Below are 25,047 nucleotides of genomic sequence, written 5' to 3' on the forward strand. Positions count from 1 at the left end.
TGCTGCTAAGTCGCTTCAGTCGTGTCCGACTCTGTGTGACCCCCCAGACAGCAGCCCACCAGGCTCCCTGCCCCTGGGACTCTCAAGGCAAGAACACTGGAGTGGGTTGCCGTTTCCTTCTCCAATGCATGAAAGGGTCACTGTATAAGCCCTTACAACTGATTCCCTATGTATGGTCTTTCTCTCCTCACAAGAATACTAAGTCCACGAGGGCAGGGACCTGCTCTGTCTCTCAGCGTTGCACCTCTGAGAGTATTGGGCACATACTACATTTTTATTGCCTCTATGGAGATGCATAGAGGGTCTTAGGGAAGCTTTGGTGTGTGGTTTAATCTCCCCCACTCTTGGGACTTCAGATTTCCCAGCTATAAAAGGATAGCTTGGGTCCTACCCAACTAAAATCTCTATGACCAAGTTCAAGTGAGCTGGGCTCAAATCCCAGAAAAATATGACCGGAGAGAACAATGGTCAGGAGAACTGGACTCTTGTCCTTCTCTGTCTCTGAGTTGGAGCAGAACTTGGAATCATTTCCCTGCCTCCTCTGGACATCAGATTCTCTCCACCTGTGGACTGAAGAGACCAGATCAGACGTGCTGCAAAGTTACAGCATTCATGCGTCCAGAAGCTCATTCACATATCTGCCGAACCCCAGCAATGTGCCAGCTCTGGGAAGGTGTGCTGAGATGGCAGGCATGCTTCTTGCCCTCACTCTGCGCTCACATCCTCTGGGAGGTCTCCAGGGCGCAGGGGAGGCTTGCAGGGCACATCCTCCCTGCGGTAGCTGGTTCTTTAGCAGCTCTCTCCAGGGACAGGATAGGAGAAACTGAGAGAAAGCCAGGGGGAAAAGGACTTAAAGCCAATAGAATGATATACTGGCTCAACAGAAAGAAAGGAGGCTTAGTAACAGGGGAAAGGTGGCAGGAATATGTACAGGGATTGGGTCAGCTCAGAGAAACCAGAGCCGTGTCGAATGGCTATCATTCACAACAAGTTTGCCCTCATTGCCTGGCCCTTCTGAAGGCTCATCATCATTTCTCAAAGCACCTTTCCTTTCAGCCGTCCTCTTTTCTCCCTTATGCGGAGCCATCTCCCGTTCATTTCACAAAGTCGGCTGAGCTCCACCAGCATGGCTGGCGCTGTGTGACAGGTAGGAATAAAGCAGCAATATCGACAGAAATGGTCTCTGCTCAGATGCAGCCTGGACACGAGTGGAGAAAGACAAGTACGAAAGCATCGCAACAGCGTGACAAATGCAGTAAGGAGCTGTTGGGTTTGATTCGGGTGGTGATAGACTGAATCGTCCAATCGTTTCCTAGTGTCATACTCCTAAAAGCTACTCTAGGTCAATGTCCTTAGCGGAGACAGGAATCAAAAAGTGTTTATTGTTCGACTTTGACTTACAGTTCAACATGTGAAACGTCACGCACGGTATACATCCTTATGCAGGGCAAGGCGCACACTCCACACGCACCCCACCTACTTCAAGAGTCCCCAGCCCTTCAAGGGGAAGGGACCTCTTTTAGCCCCCAAAATCCCAGAGTACTTTCTAGCCCCCATAGCCAAGACAGATGTGCAGCAACACAGCTTTTCTGCTTCTGAGCTTTTCCAGGACTCTATTCATTGCTTAGTTATAGCAGTTACCATGATGTCTTGTAGCTGTGTACCAGTCTGCTTCCGCCACTAGGACTGGGAGTTCCCCAAGGGATGGAACTGTGCCCTGTTCTTTTTAATCTGCATCTCCTAGCTCAATGTGTAAGACGCAAAGACGTAAAGGTTGCTCAGGAACTACCAAATAGATGGGTGGATGGATGGATGGAAGGAAGGAAGAAAAGAAGGAAAGCTTACCTTTCTGAATAAACTGCCATTTCCCATTCAACTTTGCAGAATGTCTAGGACAGAGGTTTGGCATGTAAGAAATACTTAAGTTAATAAACCGCCGTATGACATTTCTAATAAGCTCACTAACGTGAACCCATAGATGAATCCAGCATCTAACACTGTAAAGGAAAACAAAGTGGTCTGGTGGAAAAAGCACTGATTTGGGAGTCGAGAGATCCAAGTTCTAGTTTCAATTTTGCTACCAGTTTGTATGCTTAACCTCACTCAACTCAGTTTAACAAGTTAACTTGCCTAGATCTCAGTTTCTTCATCTAAAAACTGAGCAGATTTTATAAAGCAGACTCTATTGTCTTGGGAAAGGGAAGAACAAGATATCATATTTGTTGCTAGCAGATCAGCTCTAATCAGCCCAGTGGGGTTTTTTGTAAAGGAGTAATCCTGAGAACTCACTACTGGCTCTACAGAGGCTTAATCAGCTCCAATGAGAGCATATAACAAACCAGCCTTGTTACTCCAGAGTCATTCTTCTGCTCAGAACCCCTGGTTCTCACAGCATACCACCTACATTGGGCCCAAACTGGCTCTGAATGTATCAGTTCCCTCGTTGGATGGTGAGAGGGTCACCATCTCTGCCAAGCATGTTCCTGGGGGAACATTTCTCAGGCCCTGATTCCCAAAAGTGAAAGGGGCTCAGTCGTGTCTGATTCTTTGCGACCCCATGGACAATAGCCCATGGAATTCTCCAGGCCAGAATACTACAGTGGATAGCCTATCCCTTCTCCAGCAGATCTTCCTAACTGAGGAATCGAATCAGGGTCTCCTGCATTGCACGTGGATTCTTTACCAGCTGAGCTATCAGGGAAGTCTGATTCCCAAAAGAGGAATCCAGAAACATGTTTGGCAGAGCGAATCTTTGAAAGTTTATTAGCTCCTGGTAGACTACGTAAAAATGGGAAATGCTCTGGTGGACATCAATGGCCTTTTTGTTCAAAAGTTACTGGCAAATAAAATATATTCTGAATAACAAACAGATTTCTTAGCCAATCTCTTTAAAGTCTTATAATGTTCATTCCAGTTTTCCTTCCATCTCTCCCTCTATTCCTTCGCTTCTGTTCTGCAGTCTCTGTAGATGGTTGCATTAGTGGGGGTAGCCTCATCCATCCAGCCAGCCAGCCAGCCAGCCATCTATTTAGCATTCACATATATTCATCTCTCACGGAACAGTTACTGAACAGTTACTGTATTCCAAGCAATGCGCTAGGCCCTGTGGATAGAGAGAAAATTAAACTGGCCTCAGCTCCAGTTCCACGACCCTTAAGCCGTGAGGCCTTCAGCAAGTCATGTCACTTTCTAAACCAAACTCTGAGGGTCCGGCGTGCAGCCCTCGGCACACGGCCAGCACACAGGCAGTGCTCATTATGAGCTGGCGGCTTTTATTACTGTTATTACCACTGAGAATGCGTCTCCTCCCTCAAGGGTATATAAACAGCGGATAGAGGATTCCAGACCCCAAGGTCACCCCAAGGGCTCACAAGATCAAGGCCAGCCGATGGGAGGCCCGCCAATCACAAAGGAGGGAAAACCCAGGCAACAGATATGACAGCTGGGACACTCGAGGCCCAAAAAGGACCTGCGAAGGGGGACCAGGGTGGAAACCGGAGAAGACAGCAAAGCTTGGGATATGTGCTGCGGTGCACACACAGAACAAACGCTTCGCAAACGGGCGAAGGACAGAGTGGGAAAGACCAAGGTTAATCCGGGGCTTGGATTAGAAAGGCCTCGATATGAGTTGACTACACTGTCCCTCCCCCACTCCGTGTTTGGGAAGGCCAGATTATCTTTTCCCTTCTGACTTCTTTGCTCAAGGGGAAATGGAATTAACCACTGTGTAATGTTTCTGAGTGTGACGCACGGGCCAGGTCATGTGTTTTGGTTACGTAATACAACATGCCTGAGGTTCCCAAGCTCTTTCTCCCAGAATCATTAGAAACGTAGCTGGTTCCTTTATCCACTCATGCATTCATTAAACAAAAAAATCTCTGTATTTCCTTATAAGTGAGGTGCTTGGCCAGGCAGTGGAGAAGCTGAGAGGACCCCTAATTTGCACAGGATAAAATGTGATAAAGAATTCCAGGTGTTTTGATAAATGTGTGCAGAGGGTATAGAGACAGATGGATAAGAGAGGTGGGAAACAAGCGGTATTTGGGGAAGAGTCAGAAAGGGTTTCCCAGAAGAGGAACATTGAGCAGAATCCTCTAGAGGCTTAAGGGCTCTGCAACACACTGCCTGCAACATTTCTCTGTGGGGATAGAAAGGTACGTCAAGGATCTAGGGGATGTAGGAGGTACGTCAAGCAAAGAAAATGATGGGGAGAAGCCTATGGCATTTATCTGGGGGACTGTAAATAACTGCAGGGCTATTGAAGGGCCTCTAGCTAGAGGCAGTAGAGGCAGGTTAGCATTGCAGCAAGATTTGACCGCGGAAAGCTGAAGGACAGGTTGAAGGAGGTGCCGGAGTTGAGGCTTAGAGAAGTGGACACTTACAATACTAAGGAAAGAGTCAAAGCAAGAGCTGAAGAAAGCCTAAGCTAAGAAAGGGGAAGGTTGGCTATAAACATGTTAAAAAGGCAGGACAGACAGGATAAATATGGTGGTAACATATTTAGGGCAGGCGACACTAGATGAGGACAGAAGGAATTTTGGAAAAAAGAGGATTCAGCTTTGGACACATTGAGTTTGAAATGCAGGCTGACATTTTCAACAGACAGCTGGGTCTGTGAGTCCAGAGTCCAGCAGAATCTGGAGATAAATGATGCTCCTCAGCAGAGAGATGGTACTTTGATAGGGAAAGATGCAGAGGGAGGAGGGAAGCAGACCCAGCCCTGGCCTAAGACTCAGAGATAGAGGACCTTACCCTGAATGGTCACTGGTTTGAACAAGTCACTGTTTCCGCCACCCCTGGGTTCCCATCCTGGGAACGAACGGCTCTGATGCTGACTCTCACACACCTTGGTTCTCGGCACTTTCGGGAATGTTTCTTCACTCAGGGATCTGTAACAAGTTATATGCTCCCCCCACCCACATACTTGGGCCTCCCAGGTGACTCAGTGGTAAAGAAGCTACACCCAATACGGGAGATGAAGGTTCAGAAGATCCCCTGGGGAAGGAAATGGCAACCCACTCCAGTATTCTTACCTGAGAAATCCCATGAACAGGAGCCCGGCGGGCTACAGTCCATGGGGTCACAGAAAGAGCTGGACATGACTGAACGACCAAACAATGACCCAGGCGCTTAGATCCCAAGCTGCGACCCTGCACCTCCTAGAGCTTCTGTCTCTGTTTCCTCCAAGTGGACTGGAACCTGGGACTATCTCAGGTTTTCCAAAACTGAAACGGCCATCTCTCCTACTCTTCCACGGTCCCTGGGTTTGTGACAAGTGATACTGGAAAACATTCTCTTTCTCTTGTTGGAAGAAAAACCTTGGTATGGCAGTGCTGGGGATTCCCAGAAGGAAAATAGACTAGCAGATGGCTACAGACTCCAGCACTCTAGTATTTTAATCATGAAGCGATGTGATTAAAATGATAAGCATGACTAAAAAGCCAGTGGTCTACGCCAGTGACCAGTAACTTGCCTGGAATGGCTTTCGTACAGTAAGAAATTATGAAACTTGAGTATTCTAGCCATAAGCCAAGATGTGATCACTGAAAAGGTCACTTAGTGAGTTTAAAAAAAAAATATTTATGGCAGCTATTATTAGCAATATTATTAATGCGATGGCTTCCAGCTCTTGGGAAGTACCAATATTCCCTACATAATGTCTTCAGTCAGTCTTTGACGGAAATTCTACCGACTGGTACTCTGCTTGTGGATAGGAGGCTTTTTGAGGAGACGTTAAAACATATATGTCCATGAAAGAGCCACACTCTAAGTTGGGGTCGGTCGATGATATCTGAGCAAGAAGGGGCGCCATGTCCTTTTTCAAGGATGAGTGTAGCTGGGAAAGAGAAGCAGTCGGTGTGGGCACTTAGTCCCCGAGGGGCACAAGCGCCACCTAGTGGAGGAAGCCTCACTCAAAAAGGAAGAGCGTGGGAACTCCGGCCAACACTGCAGTTTAGTCTCAGGACAGTCCTGATGAGGGTCACGGGGCCCCAGGGCACCTCTGCTGGACGGGCCTCCGGGGCAAAGACAGACAAAGATGAGCTCCTGCTTACCCCCACTGTTCGGATGAGGAAAATGGGCCCCAAGAAGGAAAGTGCGTTATCACACAGCAAGCTGAGGATGGCACTGGTCTGGACCTGAGCCCCACCCTCCACCCCCCTGCCCTTAGTCCCTTGCGCTTCCTTCTCCAAGCCCCATAGCCTCCTCCAGCCGGCGCCGCTCTGCTCTGAGGCCTCTGGTCCAGAGAGACTTCTCAGCACTGCCTCCCTCCTCTTCCTGACACCCCAGCCCCACACAACTCCCTTTTCCTATTCGTCTGTGTTCGTAAACATTCACCCGACACGATGAGGTGAATTTCCGTACTCATTTGTCTTCTGCCTCCTCTTGCTTCTCGCTTCCCACCCCAGACTCCAGAATATAAACTCCCTGAGGTCAGAGATTTCTTCTCTTGTTCCTTGCTTTGTACTGACAGCCTAAAACTGCGCCTGGCCTGCAGAAGAAACCCATTAAATACTTGTTGAATACTTGGGCAGGGAGGGACACATCTTACTCTGTTCCTTGTCTTTAATCTGCTTTTCTCAGGTTCTCTGCAATGAGCCCATACTGCTTCTGTGATAGGAAATGAGAAAGTGTTTATTCTATTTGTCCTTCATTTTAGTTTTTGTTTGATGTGAAGATGACAGGAACAAGCCTTTCCTGAGTGGGGAGGGAGGGAAAGGCAATTCCTAGCTCTGCCAAAGGAGATAAACATGTCTAATTTATAGGGTTATTGAGAGAATTAGAAATAGTGTGTAGCAAGGGCCGGACACACATAAAACCCACATGAGTTAACGTTTACTGGGTGCTTCCCCGTGGTCTAGATTCCATTACTAAGCATTTTCCACATGGAGGCCCAGTTAATCTTCAAAACAACCCTATGAAGTAGGAGCCAGTATTATCCGCATTTCACAGAGGGGAAAAGTGACGCTTGGTGATATTAAGTAACTTGCCCTAGGTCACACAACTGGCAGGTGGGAGAATCAGCCAATCACACTCAGGCAACCTGCCTCGAGTTCTACCATCAATCATTACAAAATACGTCCTCAGTAAACATATGCTCCTTCCTCCCATTTCCTGAGGGTGTCAGCTCTTTCTTAGATTAGTCAACTATAGTTTATCCTCCTCCTCCATCCCCACCGGGCTCTAGAAGGTTCTAGAAGGCTTCCAGGGCAATGGGAGACACAGAGAAAGAAGGAGCCAAAAAAAAAAAAAAAACAAAGAAACAGGGGTAGATGGAAACGTGAATGAGTGTGTGTGTGTGTGTGCACACGCGCGTGCCTGTGTGTGAATGGTGGCAGTGTGTTTTGGGTTGTCACAATGATTAGGAGATTCTAGGGGATCCTTATGCACAAAATCAAGGATGTAAAATGCTTCCCAACACTGGGGATGGTTCCATACAGCAAGGAATGCCCTCACGGACATTTCTAATTGCTCTGCAAGGCTCCACCTGCCCCTCCCATCTCTTGTCTTCCTTGCAAGCTCTCCAGGACAGCCAATCACCTGGGTTCACAGGTGTACAGGAAGAAGGGCCGAGGGAGCTCCCGGTGTCTGCACCCTGACTTTCAGTTACTCTCTGTGTGACCTTGGGAGAGTCCCTAACCCGCTCCAAGTTGCTGAAATGCAGTTGGAAACCTGTCAGCTCACAGATCACGCAGGGATCTAAGACTTCAGCTCCTCCTGTGGCTCTCCAACTCTTTTAAACTTTTCATGCCGGAACTCTTCAATCAGGCACAGGAGGACAGACAAAACCTGTACTGAAGCCCGTTGTTTCCCGTCACCTGGCTTCAGCGGCCATCAGCCTGCCAATCTTTCATCTACCCCCTCTTCCCCCCAACATCCTAATTTTTTTTTTCCCTGGAACACTTTAAACAAACAAAATAGACATAACGTCATTTTACCCATAAATACTTCAGTACGCATTTCTAACAGAATAGATCTTTAAAAATATATAATCACAATACCGGCATCATGACTAACAAAGTTAACAATGTCAGTCGGTGTCCATTTGAATTCTGTCACTGAGAAACTCGCACAGTCCTTCAAAGGAAATCTTGTAGAAACACACAATTCAGGCAGTATAGGCGAAGGGAAGGTGCCGGAAGCAGAATGCTTCGCTTCCCTTCACCTCTTCCCTGCTGCTGCTGCTGCTCAGTCACTTCAGTCGTGTCCAACTCTGTGTGACCTCATGGACAGCAGCCCACCAGGCTCCTCTGTCCCTGGGATTCTCCAGGCAAGAACACTGGAGTAGGTTGCCATTTCTTTCTCCATCACTTCTCCCCAGGGCATTCCTAAGATTGTGGGGAACAGTGTGAAAGCCCCTGTTTCATTGCTACCCACCTCCCCCACCCCACCCCTCCCCTCCGCCACCTACGCATGCTGAGAACATTGAAGCAGAGAGGAGCAGTTGTCTGGGTCACAAAGCAAGTGAGGCAGACCTGTTAATTCCAACATCAAAGAACTCCAGTGAGGGCACACACAGGAAAAGGTTTGCTAACTCGATCACTGTTTATTGTTGCAGTGTGAAGAATGATGATAAAGGTGCCTTTTCAGGAATGTGAATCTTACAAAGCACTCACATCTCTCACTTTCTGGATCCTCCAACCAGTGTGGACCTGTGGTCTAGATTCTGATCTCAGCTGAGAGCTCCTCGTGCCGTTGTCTCACCTGGTTCTCGTGACAACCTGTGAGATGGGGGTGTTGACTGTAATCACACCTGCAGCTCTCTCCCCAGAGGCTCCAGGTCACACAGCTCAGAGGAGGCCAAGCTGGGACTTGAGTCCAGAGTTCCTGGCTCTCAGTTCCAGGTTTTCAAAGGAGCTAAAGGGCCAAGACCCACAAGTCAGGTCTGAGTTGAGCGTTTCCAGTAAGTGCATCAAGGCATGAAGCAGAGTCCTCAGCGCAGCAAGAAAAAAAGATAAAAAGAGACACTGAGGGAAAGGAAATTAAATTCCAGAGACGGGGCAGCAGGTGAGGGGAGAAGCAGGCACTTACTGAATTCTTAAGCCCTGGACCAGCCATAGGTAGATGAGGCTCAGGCCGCTTGCATATGGGGTCTTCTCTCTCATCTAAGACACCCTGCAGCCAGCACTGGTTTCAGAGTGATCGTAAGGTGAGGGGATTTGGGATGATAGGAACACTTGCCTTCTTTCAGGAAGGACTAGCCCTGAGCAAAGTGGGGAATGCCTTCCAGCTGGGATTCCTTCCCTCCTTTCCACCTCTTATTCCTCAGAAAAAAAATACACCTCACTGCTCAAGCATGGTGAGAGATCCACTTGAACTCAGATGTGTGGCACTCCATGTATTATCCCTTTTTAGGAGTGTTTGCTCTTTAAAGGAGGTACCAGAAGGTGAGAATGTGGCTTCACATACAGGACCAGATTTGAAAAAATGGAATGTCAGTGTGCGTGTGTGTGTACACACACACACACACACACACACACACACACACACACACACACCCTGTCCCTAGGAACCACAGTGGAATTGGGAATGGAAAGGGGATCCCTTCTGATGGTAACTCAGAACTGGAACAGATGAACTTCTTTAAAAGCTCTGCCACCGACCAGCTGGGTGAGCAGGAAGCCCTACTCCCTGCCCCTGCCCGAGGCCTCAGCTTCTCCACCTGCAGAGCAGGGAGGCATCAAGCAGGATCAGCGGTTCTTCCTGCTGGTAGCCCTTCTACATCTCCTGAGAAGGTTTCGGAAAACACTGCTGCCCAGGCCAGGGCCAGACCCTCGACCTCTGAATCCCTGGGAGGCAGCTGGGCAGCAGGAGGTTTTAAAAGCTGGTGATTTTCAGCGCTACGAGATGGGAGCAACTCAACCAAACCGTCTCCCAGGCCACCTTGAGAGGGGCAGCTTATGGATACAGTTCAGTTTTCAGCCCCCGTGTGATGCTGGTCCTCAGTCTCCCTGTTTCTCCATGGGCTGCTGGACCCAGTCCATGCCTGGCTGACCATGCAGAACCCATGTTCCCGAGCCCTGCACCTCTTAGCCTCCAGTTTGCCCTCCTCGGTGTAGTGGGGCGAGGGTGACGCAGCCTCCAGTCACCCGATCTGGCCACGTAAAGTGCTGACTGGGGCAACGGGAAAGTCAGGGGAGTGTCTGGGGAAGGAGCGAGAGGCATGTGACCACAGAGCTGTGACCGGGATGCGCTGCGGCCACTGTCTGTTCCTGAGGGTGTATCCCCCCCTGGGTGCTAACTGGCTTTACTACTCATTGGTCCTGTGCTGGTGGCCCTCCTCTGGCCCTTATCACCAAGGAGTCATCCAAGTAGGTCAAAGAAGAGGAAATCAAAGTGCAAGGAAGGGATCTGAAGGGGCCCAACTGTTTGTTCCCCAAGATACACTGTGTACTCTAGACAGACTCCCCAGCCACTCCAGCGGGGAAGCCCGAACAAGGCATAAACGGGCTGAAGGCAAGGTGGCGACCCAGTATGAGCTGGTTCTGTGCCAGGTACTTTCTGCCTACTTATTTCCCTGCATTATCCTGACACCCTTATGCCCCTTTTACAGAGAGGAAGCCAAAGGGACAGAAAGACAAAGTGACCTGACTCAAACCACACAGGAAGTCATCAGCAACAGAAATTCCAAGCCCCGTCGGTCTGATAGATAGTTTGATGGGAAAAGAAAAAAGAAACATGCAGATATGCGAGTCACGTCCAGAGTTCCGAGGAGATTTAGATTCACGTTTTATCCCATTTCATCTGCAGGAATACAGTTACCACACAGAGGGGCAGAAAAGAGTTGTCTGCAGCAGGTCTAAAGAAGGAAAGGGGGTCATTTCTTCTTTCTCCAAAAGGACTGCTGAAGAAGAAGTGGACACTTGCAGTTCGAGCTCATACCTGGGCTCTGTCCACTTTGGACTAAGTAGCTTCCACCCTCTGAGACTTTGTTTCCTCATTTGGAAAACAGAGGTGACAGTGCCCACCTTGCAGGGTGACTGTGAAGGTGAAACTGGCAGACACAAGGCAAGCACCTAGCTCCGTGCCTGGCACCTGGGAGGCACCCAGGAAGAGTCACTTTCCTTCCTGCCACTGAGTGTCCTCAGTCCATAAAGCCAAGGCTTTTGGGGGGTTGAGTGGATTGTGGGAAGTGTGGGCTGCAGAAGGGAGGAAATAAAAGTCTCTTCTCAGTAGCCTGTCCACTCAATAGTCCAACATTTAGAACAAAGGCAAGAAGCACGGCAGGAGGAGGTGCTGGAGGGGATTCAGGTAAATCCTTTCCTTCTTGTGAGCAGGGATTCTGGGTCACTAGGGATGGGGGCGGGAGGAGGTAGCCGTACTTGTGGGCTCCACATTTCACTTACCTAGCAGGTCAGAGAAACTTTAACAAGATTAACTGCTGCCCAGGGCCTCTGCTCCTTGGAGCAAATTGAGTCTTGTTTTCTTTTTCTTCCCCTTCTTTCTCTTTCTGTCAAACTGGAGAGGTATGGTGGGGGAGGGCAGGTAGGGATGAGGGGCAGGGGTCTGGATCCTGCCTGGTACGCTATAAGGCAAAAGGATGTGTCAATAAGCCTTCCTCACCCCCAGACTTGAAAGGGAACCCCAGTTACCATGCCCCAAGGGCCTGGGTGGTGGGTCTGTGAGGGGTGGGAGGTGACGGTGTTTCTGGACAGGTTTTCTCAGCAGGATAGTGGGTAAGGCCTGGGAGTGGACATGACCAGGCTCAAATCCTAGTTCCTGCCCCTCCCCTGGCTGCGTCTGTCTCCTTGTTTGGCCTAAGAGACAAGATCTGGCCTGGGGGACCTCCAAGGACCCTTTTCACAACAGCCTTAAAGGACTCTTCAACCCTCAGACCATCCACCGTGGGTGGGCCATTCAGAGACTCCTGCACACAGGCACTTTCTAACTTTAGCCCTGCTTTTGCCTGCATAAGCCTTTTCATTTTTATTAATACTCACACACAGATATATGTGGGCTTCCCTGGTGGATCAGAAGATAAAGAATCTGCCTGCACCATGAGAGACCCAGGTTCAATCCCTGGGATGGGAAGATCCCCTGGAGGAGGGCATGGCAACCCACTCTGGTACTCTTGCCTGGGAAATCCCAAGGACAGAGGAGCCTGGAGGGCTACAGTCCATGGGGTTGCAAAGAGTTGGACACAACTGAGCAACTGACACACACACACATGTACAGATATGTGTGTGTATATGTGTGTATATATGTATATATATATATCCCCCCCCACCCCCCACCCCCCACCCCACACCGCCACTTCCCTTTTGGAAAAAATAAAAGGCATGTTTTCTGAGCTTCAGAAGCAAATTGCTCCTTCACTCTTCTCTGCCTCTCTGAGCGCCTGTCTGAACTGGTGTCAGTGAAGTTTGAACCGGGGTAGAAATAGCATCCCAGGCGGATCTGGGAGCATGGCCCGCCTCCCAGCAGCGGCAAGGCCTGCCTCTGCCAGACGACAGACCCGCTTAACAGCACCATAAAATTAGACCTTTACGAAACCCAATTGAATCCTGCAGCAAAGAGTGATGTAAGGCAGCCTGGCCTGACAGCGAGGCAGCAACCCTCTGCCTGAAATAGCAGTGAGGTCCCTGCTGGGAGATGCCTGCTCTCTCAAGATAGGTGACCCGGGATTCCTAGGAAAGTGGCGACGCCCCGCCAGAGAGCGCCAGCAGAGGTCAGGTGGCCAACCGGGCACCCGAGGTCGCTGCGGGAGGACGTGGCTTGGCACCCTTGTCCAAATTGCCCACCTCAGCCGGCCCTGCCTCTCCCAGTCTGAACTGACACGGAGGAAGGAGCTGCAGAAGTGCTTCTGTAAAGAACCCCTGTTTGTTTGTGTTTTAATTCAAGGAGAAGCAGGTTCTTTTCAGTCCCACAGCCTGTACCGCGTGGAGGATAAGCAGAATGAGTCTTTTCTGGCTCAAGGCCAGGTGTTTACACACCGTCAAATCTGGCTCAGACTCAACTAGGGGAGGGGAAAAAAAAAATCCACCAGAATCCTCGGGAGAAAAGCTCTGAGCTTTCTGGGGCTACACAGCAGCAGTGACTTTTTTCTTTCTCTCTCGTTTTGAGAGGAATGTTATTTCCACACATAAAATGGACCAGGCATTTTATACAAGCAATAATAACCTAACGTCCCCCATCCAATTAAAGTATTTTACTGCACAATCTTTGTGTGAGAGAGTGAATGAGTGCTCAAGAGAGTGTGTGTGTGTCAAGAGGGGGCTCCTTGTCTGAACTGCAGACATTTATAAAGCAGGCTCCTGTGGAATCTCAGGTGCTATATGTATGCATTTGCTTGTTTTGAAAAAATGCATTTACTACCTTTTCATTGATGATACCTCTATAACCCTGGGCTCTCCACTCTGGAGGAGAAGGTTTCCAAACCCCTGTACCACAGGTATAGACTTGGGAAAAATCAGATCTACTCATTAAAAAAAAAAAATTTCCAAGTAGCAGGCTCTGCGTTTTTCCTGTGTTCCGAAAGAGAAGTAAACACACCACAGCCCTGAATTATAAGCATCAGCATTACTATTATGAGTACCGTCTCTTGTCTACTCTACATTATAACCCCCTCTGGCTGACTGGAGCTTGGGGGCTAAAACTGAATGAGCTCAGTTTCCCTCTACTTCCTGAGACGCAAAAAAAAAAAAAAGAGAAAGAAAAAGAAAAAAATAGCATGTGATGACGTCAGGCATGGGGGAAAGTCACTTTGTAGCTCTCGGTTTGGGATTTGGTAGCGGGAGAGCGGAGCTTTGCGGGTATGTGCTTACTTAGCACGGCAGCAGAGTTTGGGTCCCCGAAATGGGCTTGATGTAAATAGGACAGAGTTAGCAACATTTGAGAAGGTCCACGCCACGACAGAAAGAAGCCGGACTGCTGAGAGAACTCAGAGCTCTCTCCCTTCTAAGAAAGTGTGTGGAAGGGGGTGGGATCGCAAAACGCCTCCAACACGTTTCCTGGCTGCAGCGACGGGGGAACCCCTACTCTCACTCAGCCGTCCGAGGACCGGGCAAGATTGTTTGTGCAGGGAGGGAATCTCCCAGCCAGAAGAGGCAAAACTTTCCTCCTCTCCTCCAGCGCCGCCCCCTCCCTTTCCGCCCCCCAGTTTTATTAAAGACATTGCCACAGATTCATTAAGAGGGGGAAAAATGGATGCTGGAGGATTTCTAAGATTTGCAACCCTCGCCAAGTGTCCGGTTTCACAGTGGGTTTTGCTATGGAAAGGGGAGGGTGTGAGGAGGGGAACCTAAATTCATTACGGGCTTGTAAAAGTCCCAAATGAGAAAAGCGCCCCGTTTCGCAGCCTAGTCCCGGGAAGACTGGCTGGGTGTGCATGCGGAAAGTCTCACCCCAGCTCCGAATGACAGGCAAGGGGCTTGGAAAGAGAGAACACGGGACGGCAGTGTGTGTGCGTGTCTGTGGGTGTCTGAGGGTAGGGGGTTAATTCTAGAGGCAGGCAGCAAGTACAGAGCAACTTTGGGGCACTTCAAGTACTTTTAAGTCCTGAGGATCACAACCTTGTAGGCTTTCAGGGTAACTGGCCTAAGTAAAGCGGGGGTGGGCAGGGGTCATCTCCATTAAAAAGCCAAAGAAATAAATGGCCCCTAGCTTCTATTCACATGCATCCCAACTGGGTCATCCTCTCCACCATCCCGAACAGAAACAGTCCACCTGAACATCCAAAACACGATTCATGTGCACTAGGCTCCCCAAGACCAGCCCTCACCAACTGCGTTCCGGGGTGGCCGGGAGCGCTCCCTGCGTTCTTCCCGAGGGGCTAGGCAGAGACACCTTCCGAGCGCGCCCATTCCGCAGATGGGGCAAAGTGAGGCTCGCGGCTCGTCCTGGAGCCTCTGAGCCGCCAGCTGAGCGGCGGCTCCTGCACAGACACACCCTCCAGCCCCCCGACCATCCCGCCACCCGCGCCCAGGCACCCGCGCACCCCTGGGGCCGCGGGGCCGGTGCAGCGCCCGCCCGGGCGCCCTCGCCTACCTGTGATCACCGCCGGAGAGCTCTGGCCCCCCTCTGCTCGCAGCCACAGTTGCAGCGTGAACGCGTCCCGGGGCAGCTCGAGGTCGGCTCGCAGGCGCAGCTGCTCGCCTCGCCCGCTGAAATAGAGCGCCCGGCTCGGCGGGCTCGGCTCCTCCGCGGCGCCCCTTGCCTCCCGCTGCTGCCGCCGCCGGGGGACGCGCACGGCTTCCCAGGCACCGCCCGGCGGCGGCGGCGGCGGCGGCGGCGGCGAGGCGCGGCGGCCGCGGGCCGCCCGGGTGGCGCAGGTGGCCGGGCCGGCGGCGGGGCGCGGGGGGCGGCCGGCCCGCGGGTCTCTCCGGGCCCGGCGGGGGCGCTCGGCCAGCCCGCAGCCCAGCGCGGCGCTCAGCAGCCCCAGGCGCAGCACCCAACTCCAGAGCCGCATGTCCGACGGTCCCCCCCGCCCCCCCTTCGCCCCTGCACCGCCGCCCGGAGCTGCCAGCTTTAGGAGCCTCGGCGCCTCGACTTTCTTCGCTTCTTCACCCTTCTTGGGCGAGCCCCCCCTTCCACTTGCTTTTTTCTTTTCTTTCTCGCTTTCCTCCTCAAGGTGTGTGCTCCACTCCCCCCACCTTTGAAAAAATACAGCCCAACTCCTCCTGGTTGGCAATTAATTTCTCTCTCCGCTCCTTTATCTGCCTTATTCCCCCCTCTAACAGCTGGTTGCCTTCCTCCTTGTTTTATTTCATTTTATTTTATATGATTTCTCGCTCTTAAAAAAAAAAAAAAGCTCCTCTAAGACACTGATCCGCTGAATTCCCTCCCCCCCAAAAGATGCTCTAATTTATTTATTTTTTGCGTCCTTTATAACACAAGCCACAGCCCCCTTCTCCCCCCCCACCCCAGTCCCCCTCCCCTCCCTCCTTCTTCACAAAATGAAAGGAAAGAGGGGGGAAAAATCCCTCAGAAGATGAGTAAACAACCGTATGCTAATCTGCTCCCGAGCGCTCCACCTCCCCAATTGAATGAGTCCTAGTTAAAACTGCGGGGATCATGACTAATCAATCAGTTTGGAGAGGCCGAGCTACCCAGCCGTCCTCCACCTTCCCGTTTGCCTCCTTCTCTCTGCTTCTCCACCCCCTCCTTTTTTTTTTTTTTTTTAAGAAGACAATCTTAAAGTAACAATTTAATGAAATTCTGTACACACCCCCTTATGGTCCTCCCAGCTCTCCTCATTCCTGCTCAAAACACGCATTCCTGTTTTTGTTTTGTTTTGCTTGCCTTTTTTTTTTTTTCGCCTCCTTCACTGCCCCCTCCCACCTTTTAATTTTTTTCCCTCCTGGAGGGGAGAAAAATCTCTCTTCTCTCAGGATCCCCTTTGCACTTTGCTGGTCAACCTCATCCTTCTCTATAGCACATAAAGAGTCTTGAAACTTGAGTCTCAGATTTTTTTTTTTTTTTGGTAATGCTCTTTCTCCCTCTTTCATTCTCCTTTCTCATCGTCACTCTCTTCTCTCCCTCCTTCCACTCCGTATCTCTCTCTCCCTCTTTCCCTTCTTCTTTCCCTTCTTCTTTCCCTTCTCTTGCCTTCCCTCTCCTTTTCCCTCTTGGAATCTCCTTAAAGTTATGCAGTGGTGAAGGTCTCCCCCTCTTTCCTGAGCCGCGGTGCTGCTGGCTTCAGCTAGTCCAAATGTTGTCCCAAAGTCCTCAAGGAATCATCAGAAGCAACTAGAAAAGGCATTTGCTTTCCCGAAGCTGTAGACTCAGCACAACTAGGTCTCTGAATACTCCTGAATACTTTTAAATTTGTTAGAAATTATTTATTTTATATAAAAAATTAGATAAACATCTATTATTTTGCCTTTTTTTTCCATCTAAGAAATTCAGGTCCTTCTGACACTGTTAAAGTCACAGGTAAGGATCTGACCATTTGCTGCTTTGTAGATCTGTTTTGAACTGGGACATATATGTAATTTTTTTTTCTTTTTTTTTTCCCCCTCTTTGTAGAACTCAAAAGCTCCCCCTTATGGCAAAACAGTTGTTTTTTTTTTCCCCCCTTCCAAGTGTTAAATAAGTTAAAATGAGTTAGCAGTGGTAGATTACAAATTATTAGTTACTGGGTTGTTCAAATAGAACAGTGATAAAAATATGCTGTGTGAGGCTTGCATGTGGATAGTGAGCTGGAAGCCTGCGGGGGGATTAACTTGACTTTCCTCCCGTGTCTCCTGTCCTCAGGGCTACCGTGGATCCTGCCTAAGAGCTGGGGTCATTCCTGGTTGCTTCGGGAGGGTGAACACTAGTGGAGAGTATGTGCTGGTTGAAGTATGCGGATTTGTAGGATGAGCAAATGACTCAGACATCCCCCATAAAAGCCGGCATGTGGTGTGCAGGGATTATGGCACCGTTCTGAAAACGGGAGATCCCAGATTCAGATCTTCTTGCTTTGGGAAGAACTTGTCATATAGTCTTAGGCTCAGAATGGATGAAATCAGCTTCTCCAGTTATAAAATGGAAATGGCATTATATCATAAATGTATTTCCAGAAACAATGCCATGGAGAAGGAATTTGCCCAGGCAAACCTTTCACTTTCTGCACCTCCAAGTCAAGTATAAAACTCATGAAGTTGGCATTTAGTAATGATACTAATAAGACCTGTGTTGAACTCCATATATTCTATCCTACAGAATCCCTCTTTTTTCACTAGAAATTGGAACCTGACTACTAATTCATTTCGATTATGGCTACTAGACATTTGGAAACTGTATTCCTTCCAAGGGCTTCTAAGTCATTGCATACAATAGTTTTGAATATTCCTAGACTTTTGGGACTTTGTCAGCTCTCCCACCAAAGCTCAAAATGTGGGACTTATAGTTCTAAGTCTCACTCACCCCAACACGTATCAGTGCCATGCCCTGAGCCAGGCGCTTTGCTAACCCGGCACTTCTGAGCCTTTAAAATGGGATATGTATTTCACAAATGTGCTTTGAGGTTAAAAGATGCTGTCGGGTATATAATATTTTGTAAGCTATAAAAATGCTATATAAACCCATTTATTCTACTGATATTGTCAAGGACCAAGTACTTTTTAGGTTCTGAAAGATAAGCAAACAGCTGGGAGGCCAAGTCACCATTCCTGTCCTGTGACAGGCATGAGGGGAAGGGATAAAGAGATCTGAGTCTCATAGCTCTTTGAGCTTCTGGAACTTAGCCCTTAAATGTGTTTAAAATGTGTTTAAAAGACTTTTCATTGGTCTTTTCATGGAACGTGCATTTATTATTCTATTCCACCTGTCTTGAAGCCACACATACTTTTATGGATGTATATATCTATGTACACATGTGTGTGTTTGTTTTTAACTGAGTGATTAGAACTGGATGAATTCTAACCCTTGGTTCATGACCCACCCTTATCATTGGGCTATGCATGCCATTCTTATTTATTTATATGTAACAAATAATATGTCAAATACTACCATCCCTCTTTTACTCCATCCCTTGATTACTCATGGATTTGGCCCATCTCCTTTTAACATTTATGGTCAAAGAGCAATCATCTGAGAGTTAGGAGACTTGAGTTCTGACTCTGTGTCAACTCTTTGACCTAAGTTTGCTCCTATGTAAAATTACAAGTCAGGAGATTCCTAAGATCACTTCCAAATCTGAAGTGTAATGGAGTCCCCATATTTTTGGAACATGGCAGTAACTCCCATGTAAATACCCCATATTTGGTCAATTCCCCCCTACCCTCGAAATAGTCCTTTGTTTCTGAGGATTTTCATTCTAAAAACTACTTTGATAGAACAAAAAGACCCGTTCGTCCACTCTTAGGATATACTCCTTTAATATTTTATTTGGTAATAACTAGAAGCAGGGTATTTTACCAGGGAGTTGTAAGGTGCATTCTCAATAAATGTAAGGTGTTATTAGAATTGTTGCTGTTGCTTAGTTGTTAAGAAGTGTCCAAATCTGCGTGACCCCATGGACTGCACCATGCCAGGCTCCCCGGAGTTTGCTCACACTCATTGACTCGACGTTTAGAGTTGTCCTTTAGCAAAGGTAGGATGTGGATCCAGTTTCTTGCCCAAAGCTTACATTCTAGTAAACCTCACTTGGGCAGCCAGTAAGCTTCAATATCTCTTTACTGGAAGTCAGGAGGGCAGCCTGGGAGAGGTGTGCTGAAGTTTGGGAAGGGCTTGAAGGAGTGTGTCTGGTTCAGAGGACTCATCTCCGAGTCACAGCCTCATGGGTTCCTGCGGCCTCCAGCAAGTCACTTCATTTCTCTGATCTCAATGACCTTATCATGGAGCTGTCCTGAGGGTGCTATGCTATCTGATGCAGTGTGGAAGCTCAATCAACCAGCTCCGTCTTCCTTTCTGGGAATCTACATTTTATGGCTCTCTGAGCTTTGGTCGTCTTTCATCTACACACTGAGCTCTACCTCCTTACTCCACACCAGAAGGGTTATTCTTATCTCAGAATTCCAAAGCGAGCACTGCCTGCCTGGTAGAATCCAGAACTTCGTAAGCTAGGATCCTGCTTTGTTCCTGGGGTCCTATTTATGCGTTTTGTTGGTGTGTTTGTTGGCAAGACTGGAACCCATCTAGGCCAGGCTCTTCAAGGGCCAGTTCTGTCCCCATGCCCTTTCCTCCCAGCCGGAAGGGCTCCCTCCTCTGGGCTCTCATGAAACTTCCTCTGAATTTCTCTGGGTATTTTCCCAAAGCCAACCATCAGGCTTAATTATATATCTGCTTGTCCCTGCTTTTCATGTGGGACAGAGTCTGTTGCCTTCATATTTGTGTCTGCCCTAATGCCTGGTTCAACACTTTGCATAAAATTATAGCTGCTCATTCAGAACATGTGTGTGTGTGTGTGTGTGTGTGTGTGTGTGTGTGTGTGTGTGTGTGTATAGGCTTCCCAGGTGGTGTTAGTGATAAAGAATCTGCCTTTCAATTCAGAAGACATAAGAAATGTGAGTTTGATCCCTGAGTTGAAAAGATCACCTGGAGAAGGAAATAGCAAACCACTCCAGTATTCTTGCCTGGAAAATTCCATGGACAGAGGAGCCTGGTGGGCTACAGTCCATAGGGTTGCAAAGAGTTGGACACAACTGAGCAACTTAGGACGTGTTCGTGCTCACACACACAAACACACACACATATTTATAGAGATTGATTTGCAAATCCATAAATTCACATACATGCATAGATGTATGAATGTATTTTGCTTCTCTATGCTTATTTACTTTTTGCTATGATGCTAATCTGGCCGGTGCTATGAATATATCAGGCTCTTAATAAATGCATGATTCCAGTCTCCTCTTTCCCAGATGATGCATGTAGGGATACACAGACAAAGGTACTGAGGTTCACTGGCTGCCCAAGGGAGGTTTACTAGGAAGAATTCAGGCTTTGGGAAAGAAAGTGAATCCACATCCTACCTTTGCTAAAGAACAATTCTAATCATGCCTTACATTTAGTGACTATGTTCTGTGTTCCAAGCAATGTTTCAATGCTTTTTAGAGGAATGATGCCACCTAATCCTTGGAACAAGCCTACAGAGGAAGTTTAAAAATCATCCCATTTTACAGGAGAAAAAAACCAAATCCTGAATCACATAGACTAAATCTGGACCTTGTGCTCTGTGTTCTAGCTCTGGGGGCCAGGAAGAATCACTTAACCTTTTGAATCTCATTTTTCACTTTCAGACATTTCATGGCGTTATCTGGGGGATGAAATGAGACGGTGGGGATGAGTATCATGTTGCATAGTGATGAGTACACATGTCAGTGGGTGTTGCAGAAACATTAGCTTCTTTACTTCCTCCCGTACAGTAGTTTAATTATATTAATTTAACACATGTACTCAAGTTGACAATCGTAAGATTCATGCCAGCAGTGATAACAACTCATCTGCATTAAGCACCAGCTATGTGTTAGGCATTGTACTCAGCTTTTAACTTTTCACAAAACTAGGAGGTAAGTTTGAACCTAATTTATCTGAATTGCTCAGTAGTTTTCTGCCTATCCTTCTCTCTTCTTAAATCATGTTAAAAAATAAATTTTATTTTCAGCCCTGAGTATTTTTTTTTAGCATCTCCAAGCTCCATCTGAAAAAAAAATTGAATTTCATGTTTTAATAATTGCCTGTTCGCGACTTCTCTTGTGGCCCACTGGTTAAGAATTAGCCTTCCAATGCAGGGAACATGGGTTTGATCCCTGCTTGGGGAACTAAGATCCCACACGCCAAGGGGGATCTAAGACCGTAAGTTGTAACTACTGAGCCCATCCAGCACAACTAGAGAAGCCTGTGTAATGCAATGAAGACCCAGCACAGCCAAAAAAGTTTTTTTAAGTAAATAAAAAGAATTGCCTGTTCTACAAAGCCACAAAGGAAAGAGAGCCAGGGAGCACGCTGTTATGCCTGAGATGAGGATGGGTAGATGGGGCTTAGGGACCACTCTGGCTAGAGGTGGAGCTGGCAAGCTCCAAATGTTTTCCTCTGTATTTCCTGAAACTTTGTGTCCCCAAGTGGGAGGCCCTGGAATGAAGTGGAGTCCTCCTCTAGTCTTCTGCAGTTTTATGACTAGGAAGCTGAAATAGCAACTTCTAAACTCCAACCCCTGTCCCTGGCTCATGACAAGGAATTTCATTTTATTCACCTCCACTGTGTAAAGCATTACGTAAGCTGAGATTTTTAGTTGAAGGTTGAAGAAGGAAATGGCAACCCACTCCAGTACTTTTGCCTGGAAAATCCCATGGACAGAGGATCCTGGTAGGCTACAGTTCATGGGGTTGCAAAGAGTTGGACATGACTGAGCGACTTCACTTTGACTTATCACTGCTTGACACTGCTTTTTTTATTTGTGGAAAAACATCTAATTTTATGAGTTTTGTTTTATCTTTTATTTTCTTCAGTAAAATAATAATTAGCTAGAATTCACTATGAGAGATAAGCTGCTATCTTGAGTGGTTATATAGACTATTTCGTTTCATCCTCAAAACTACAATCTGTAGTTTTTCTTATTCCCATTTTCCAAGTTAAAAAAACAAAATTAAGCTGGATAAAGTTGGTTGGTTTTTATGACATTTGAACCCAAGTCTGTCTCACTTCAAAGTCCATATTCTTAACTGCTTGGCGGTGTCTACTCTAAGCTAACTTTAATCGTTGTATGTCTTAAACTTTAGTCAGAATATCTCCATAATCTTAAGGAAAAGGAAGCTTTGTGAAAAATCTTAAATAGGAAATTGTGGGCATTTTCTTCATTTGGTGTGTTTCACCTTTTGTTTAATTGTTATTGTAGTTGAATGGAAAATAAAATGTGTGATGACCTTTCCTCTTAATTTCAGAACAAATGTATCTTGTGGCTTATTTGAGAAGAGGCCTTGAGTCACATAATGAGCAATGCTTTCAATTCTGTTTCTTTTTGAGAAATTGCAGAATCACATCCAATCAGCCACTTTTTATATCAGTTGAGGTTGAAGGCATGCAATTAATTGTTGTTCAGTGAAGAAGACCTTTTCATGGGAAACTAATCCAACAACGGTTTCTGATGAAACCAGTCTTTATCAATTAAGATTAGCATTACTTGTTGAATGCTTTCTGTATGCCATGCATGGACCTGAGGACATGTATTCTGACTACTCAATTAGGTTGGTTTTGCTCTGCTTGTTTTAATTGATGAGGAAACCCAAGTTCAGAAAGAGGGAGCAGTTTACCCCAAATCATCTGGCTAGCAGGTATGTGTTCAAACCCAAACTCAGTCTCCATGTTTTTCTCCCCCTAGTGGAAGTGTGACCTTCTCCATGACGTCATTCTTTATTAAACATTAAAATAAGTCATTCCCAGAGGATTATTTAGTTTTGTTTCCTGTCCTGTGTTCTTCCATGCATGTCCTTGTATTGCTTTCCATGACAGATCTTAAGCTTATTGGAGATGAGCCTGAGTTTTCTGCCTTTTGAGATCCTCCATGGGGTTAGCACTCTATGGTTTACGCTGAGTAGGGGATCAGTGAGTACTGGGTGAACTCTGGAAACCTCTGTAACTCCTGCCTCTGGGTGGCTTCCAGAATAATGCCCTGCTTCTTTCGTTTTATCTCAGCTTGAGTCCTTCAAATTCTGTGCTTTGTTGGTTTTGTTGTTATTTTTGTTGGCATGTGCCTTTTATTTAAATTTTATTGGAGTGTATTTGATTTACAATGTTGCGTTATTTTCAGGTATATAGATGTGTGTGTGTGTGTGTGTGTGTGTGTGTGTGTGTGTATCCACTTGCTTCCCATATACACCATTACAGAGTATTGAGTAGATTTTCCTGCACTATACAATAGGTCTTTTTCTCGTTATCTATTTCATATATAGTAGTGTGTGTATGTCAATCCTTTCAACTTATCCTGCTCCCTACTTCCCCCCAGTAACCATAAGTTTGTTTTCTATATCTATGACTCTTTCTGTTTTTAAAGAAGTTCATCTGTACCTACCACTTTACATGGATAGACTTACAGACTGAGTGAGTGAAGTCTGCGAGAGACAAATATGTGATACTGCTTGCATCTGAAGTCCTTCAAAGTCTTAAAACCCAGTTGAAGAAAGCGGTAGCTCTTTTAGGAAACCTTACTTGTGCCCTCCACCAATCAGAGTTAAGCTCCTCCTCCTCTGAGACTCTCCTGTCTCATTTTCAAGCCATTCAGTCAGCACTGTCATGCATTACCTTGTATTGCTACTCACCTTATCATGTGGACATAACCCTACCTCCATGGTATATGGGATGATGTTGGTATGTGTTGCATCAGCCCACTGACATACATATATGTTTAAATTAAAAAGTGCATAGCTCAATCACTGCCATTCAGTTCAGTTGCTCAGTCGTGTCCGACTCTTTGCGACCCCATGAATCACAGCACGCCAGGCCTCCCTGTCCATCACCAACTCCCGGAGTTCACTCAGACTCACGTCCATCGAGTCCGTGATGCCATCCAGCCATCTCATCCTCTGTTGTCCCCTTCTCCTCCTGCCCCCAATCCCTCCCAGCATCGAGTCTTTTCCAATGAGTCAACTCTTCACATGAGGTGGCCAAAGTACTGGAGTTTCAGCCTCAGCATCATTCCCTCCAAAGAAATCCCAGGGTTGATCTCCTTCAGAATGGACTGGTTGGATCTCCTTGCAGTCCAAAGGACTCTCAAGAGTCTTCTCCAACACCACAGTTCAAAACCATCAATTCTTGGGTGCTCAGCTTTCTTCAGTTGTGTCCAATTCTTTGCAACCCTACGGACTATAGCCCACCAGGCCCCTCTGTCCATAGGATTGTCCAGGCAAGAATATTGGAGTGAGTTGCTATGAACTCTTCCAGGGGACCTTCCCAACCCAGGGATTGAACCTATGTCTCCTGCTTCTCCTGCATTGCAGGTGGATTCTTTGCCACCTGAGTCATCAGGGAAGTCCCCAAAAGTGCATTACAGCCTGTTAAACCTAGCACTGTCACTTTGCAGATGAAGATACAGAAGGGAAGGGATTCTCCCAAAGTCTCAGACATCTAAACCATCCCAAAGAAATGATTTTCTGGTTTTCTCATCCCCAAACCAATATTTTCCCACTATAACACTTTTTTTGGGGGCAGGGGGGTGGGGGGAGGTAAGATGATGATGATAATTTACTTATTCATCCAACAATTGTTTATCTATTATCAATTATGTGCCTGGCACTGTGCCAAGGTGTGGCTAGCTGTCTAACACAGTTTTTCATTCTCAAACTATTACTTCTGTCTGTCTCTAAAGTTAAAGTGTCTTGTTTGTTTATATGTGGTGAGTGTTTACATATAGCATCAGTTAATCTTTGTAATACTTCCAAGAAGCAGGTAATATGAGTACTTCCATTTTATAGAAAAGAAAAAGAGAACACTCATGAATTTGCAATGGCCAAAAACCAGGTATGCTTGCCTCCAAAACTCAGCACTTAGGAGAAATGACCTCAAGGAGAAATTTAAAAGTTCCTTTCAGACAGCTGGAGATTTGCCATGCAGCACCCCAAGTCTGTCCTTAAATCCACGGATACAGAGATCCCTCCATGGCCATTCTTCCACAGTGAAGTCAATGGGAAG

At 47.3% G+C, this 25,047-nt stretch overlaps 1 protein-coding gene across 1 annotated transcript in view; it reads right to left on the bottom strand.

The window, feature by feature from the left end:
* The window catches only part of PAPPA (pappalysin 1), a 263,247-nt gene extending 247,834 nt beyond the window's left edge, over nucleotides 1-15,413 (bottom strand). Inside the window, exon 1 of the mRNA XM_015092957.4 lies at nucleotides 14,986-15,413. Coding sequence (XP_014948443.2) covers nucleotides 14,986-15,406 — 421 coding nt within the window. The 5' untranslated portion in view covers nucleotides 15,407-15,413. The remainder of the gene's footprint in view (nucleotides 1-14,985) is intronic.
* Nucleotides 15,414-25,047: the final 9,634 nt, after the last annotated feature.

The sequence above is a fragment of the Ovis aries genome, chromosome 2 (assembly GCF_016772045.2).
Source record: "Ovis aries strain OAR_USU_Benz2616 breed Rambouillet chromosome 2, ARS-UI_Ramb_v3.0, whole genome shotgun sequence".
NCBI classification, from domain to species: Eukaryota; Metazoa; Chordata; class Mammalia; order Artiodactyla; family Bovidae; genus Ovis; species Ovis aries.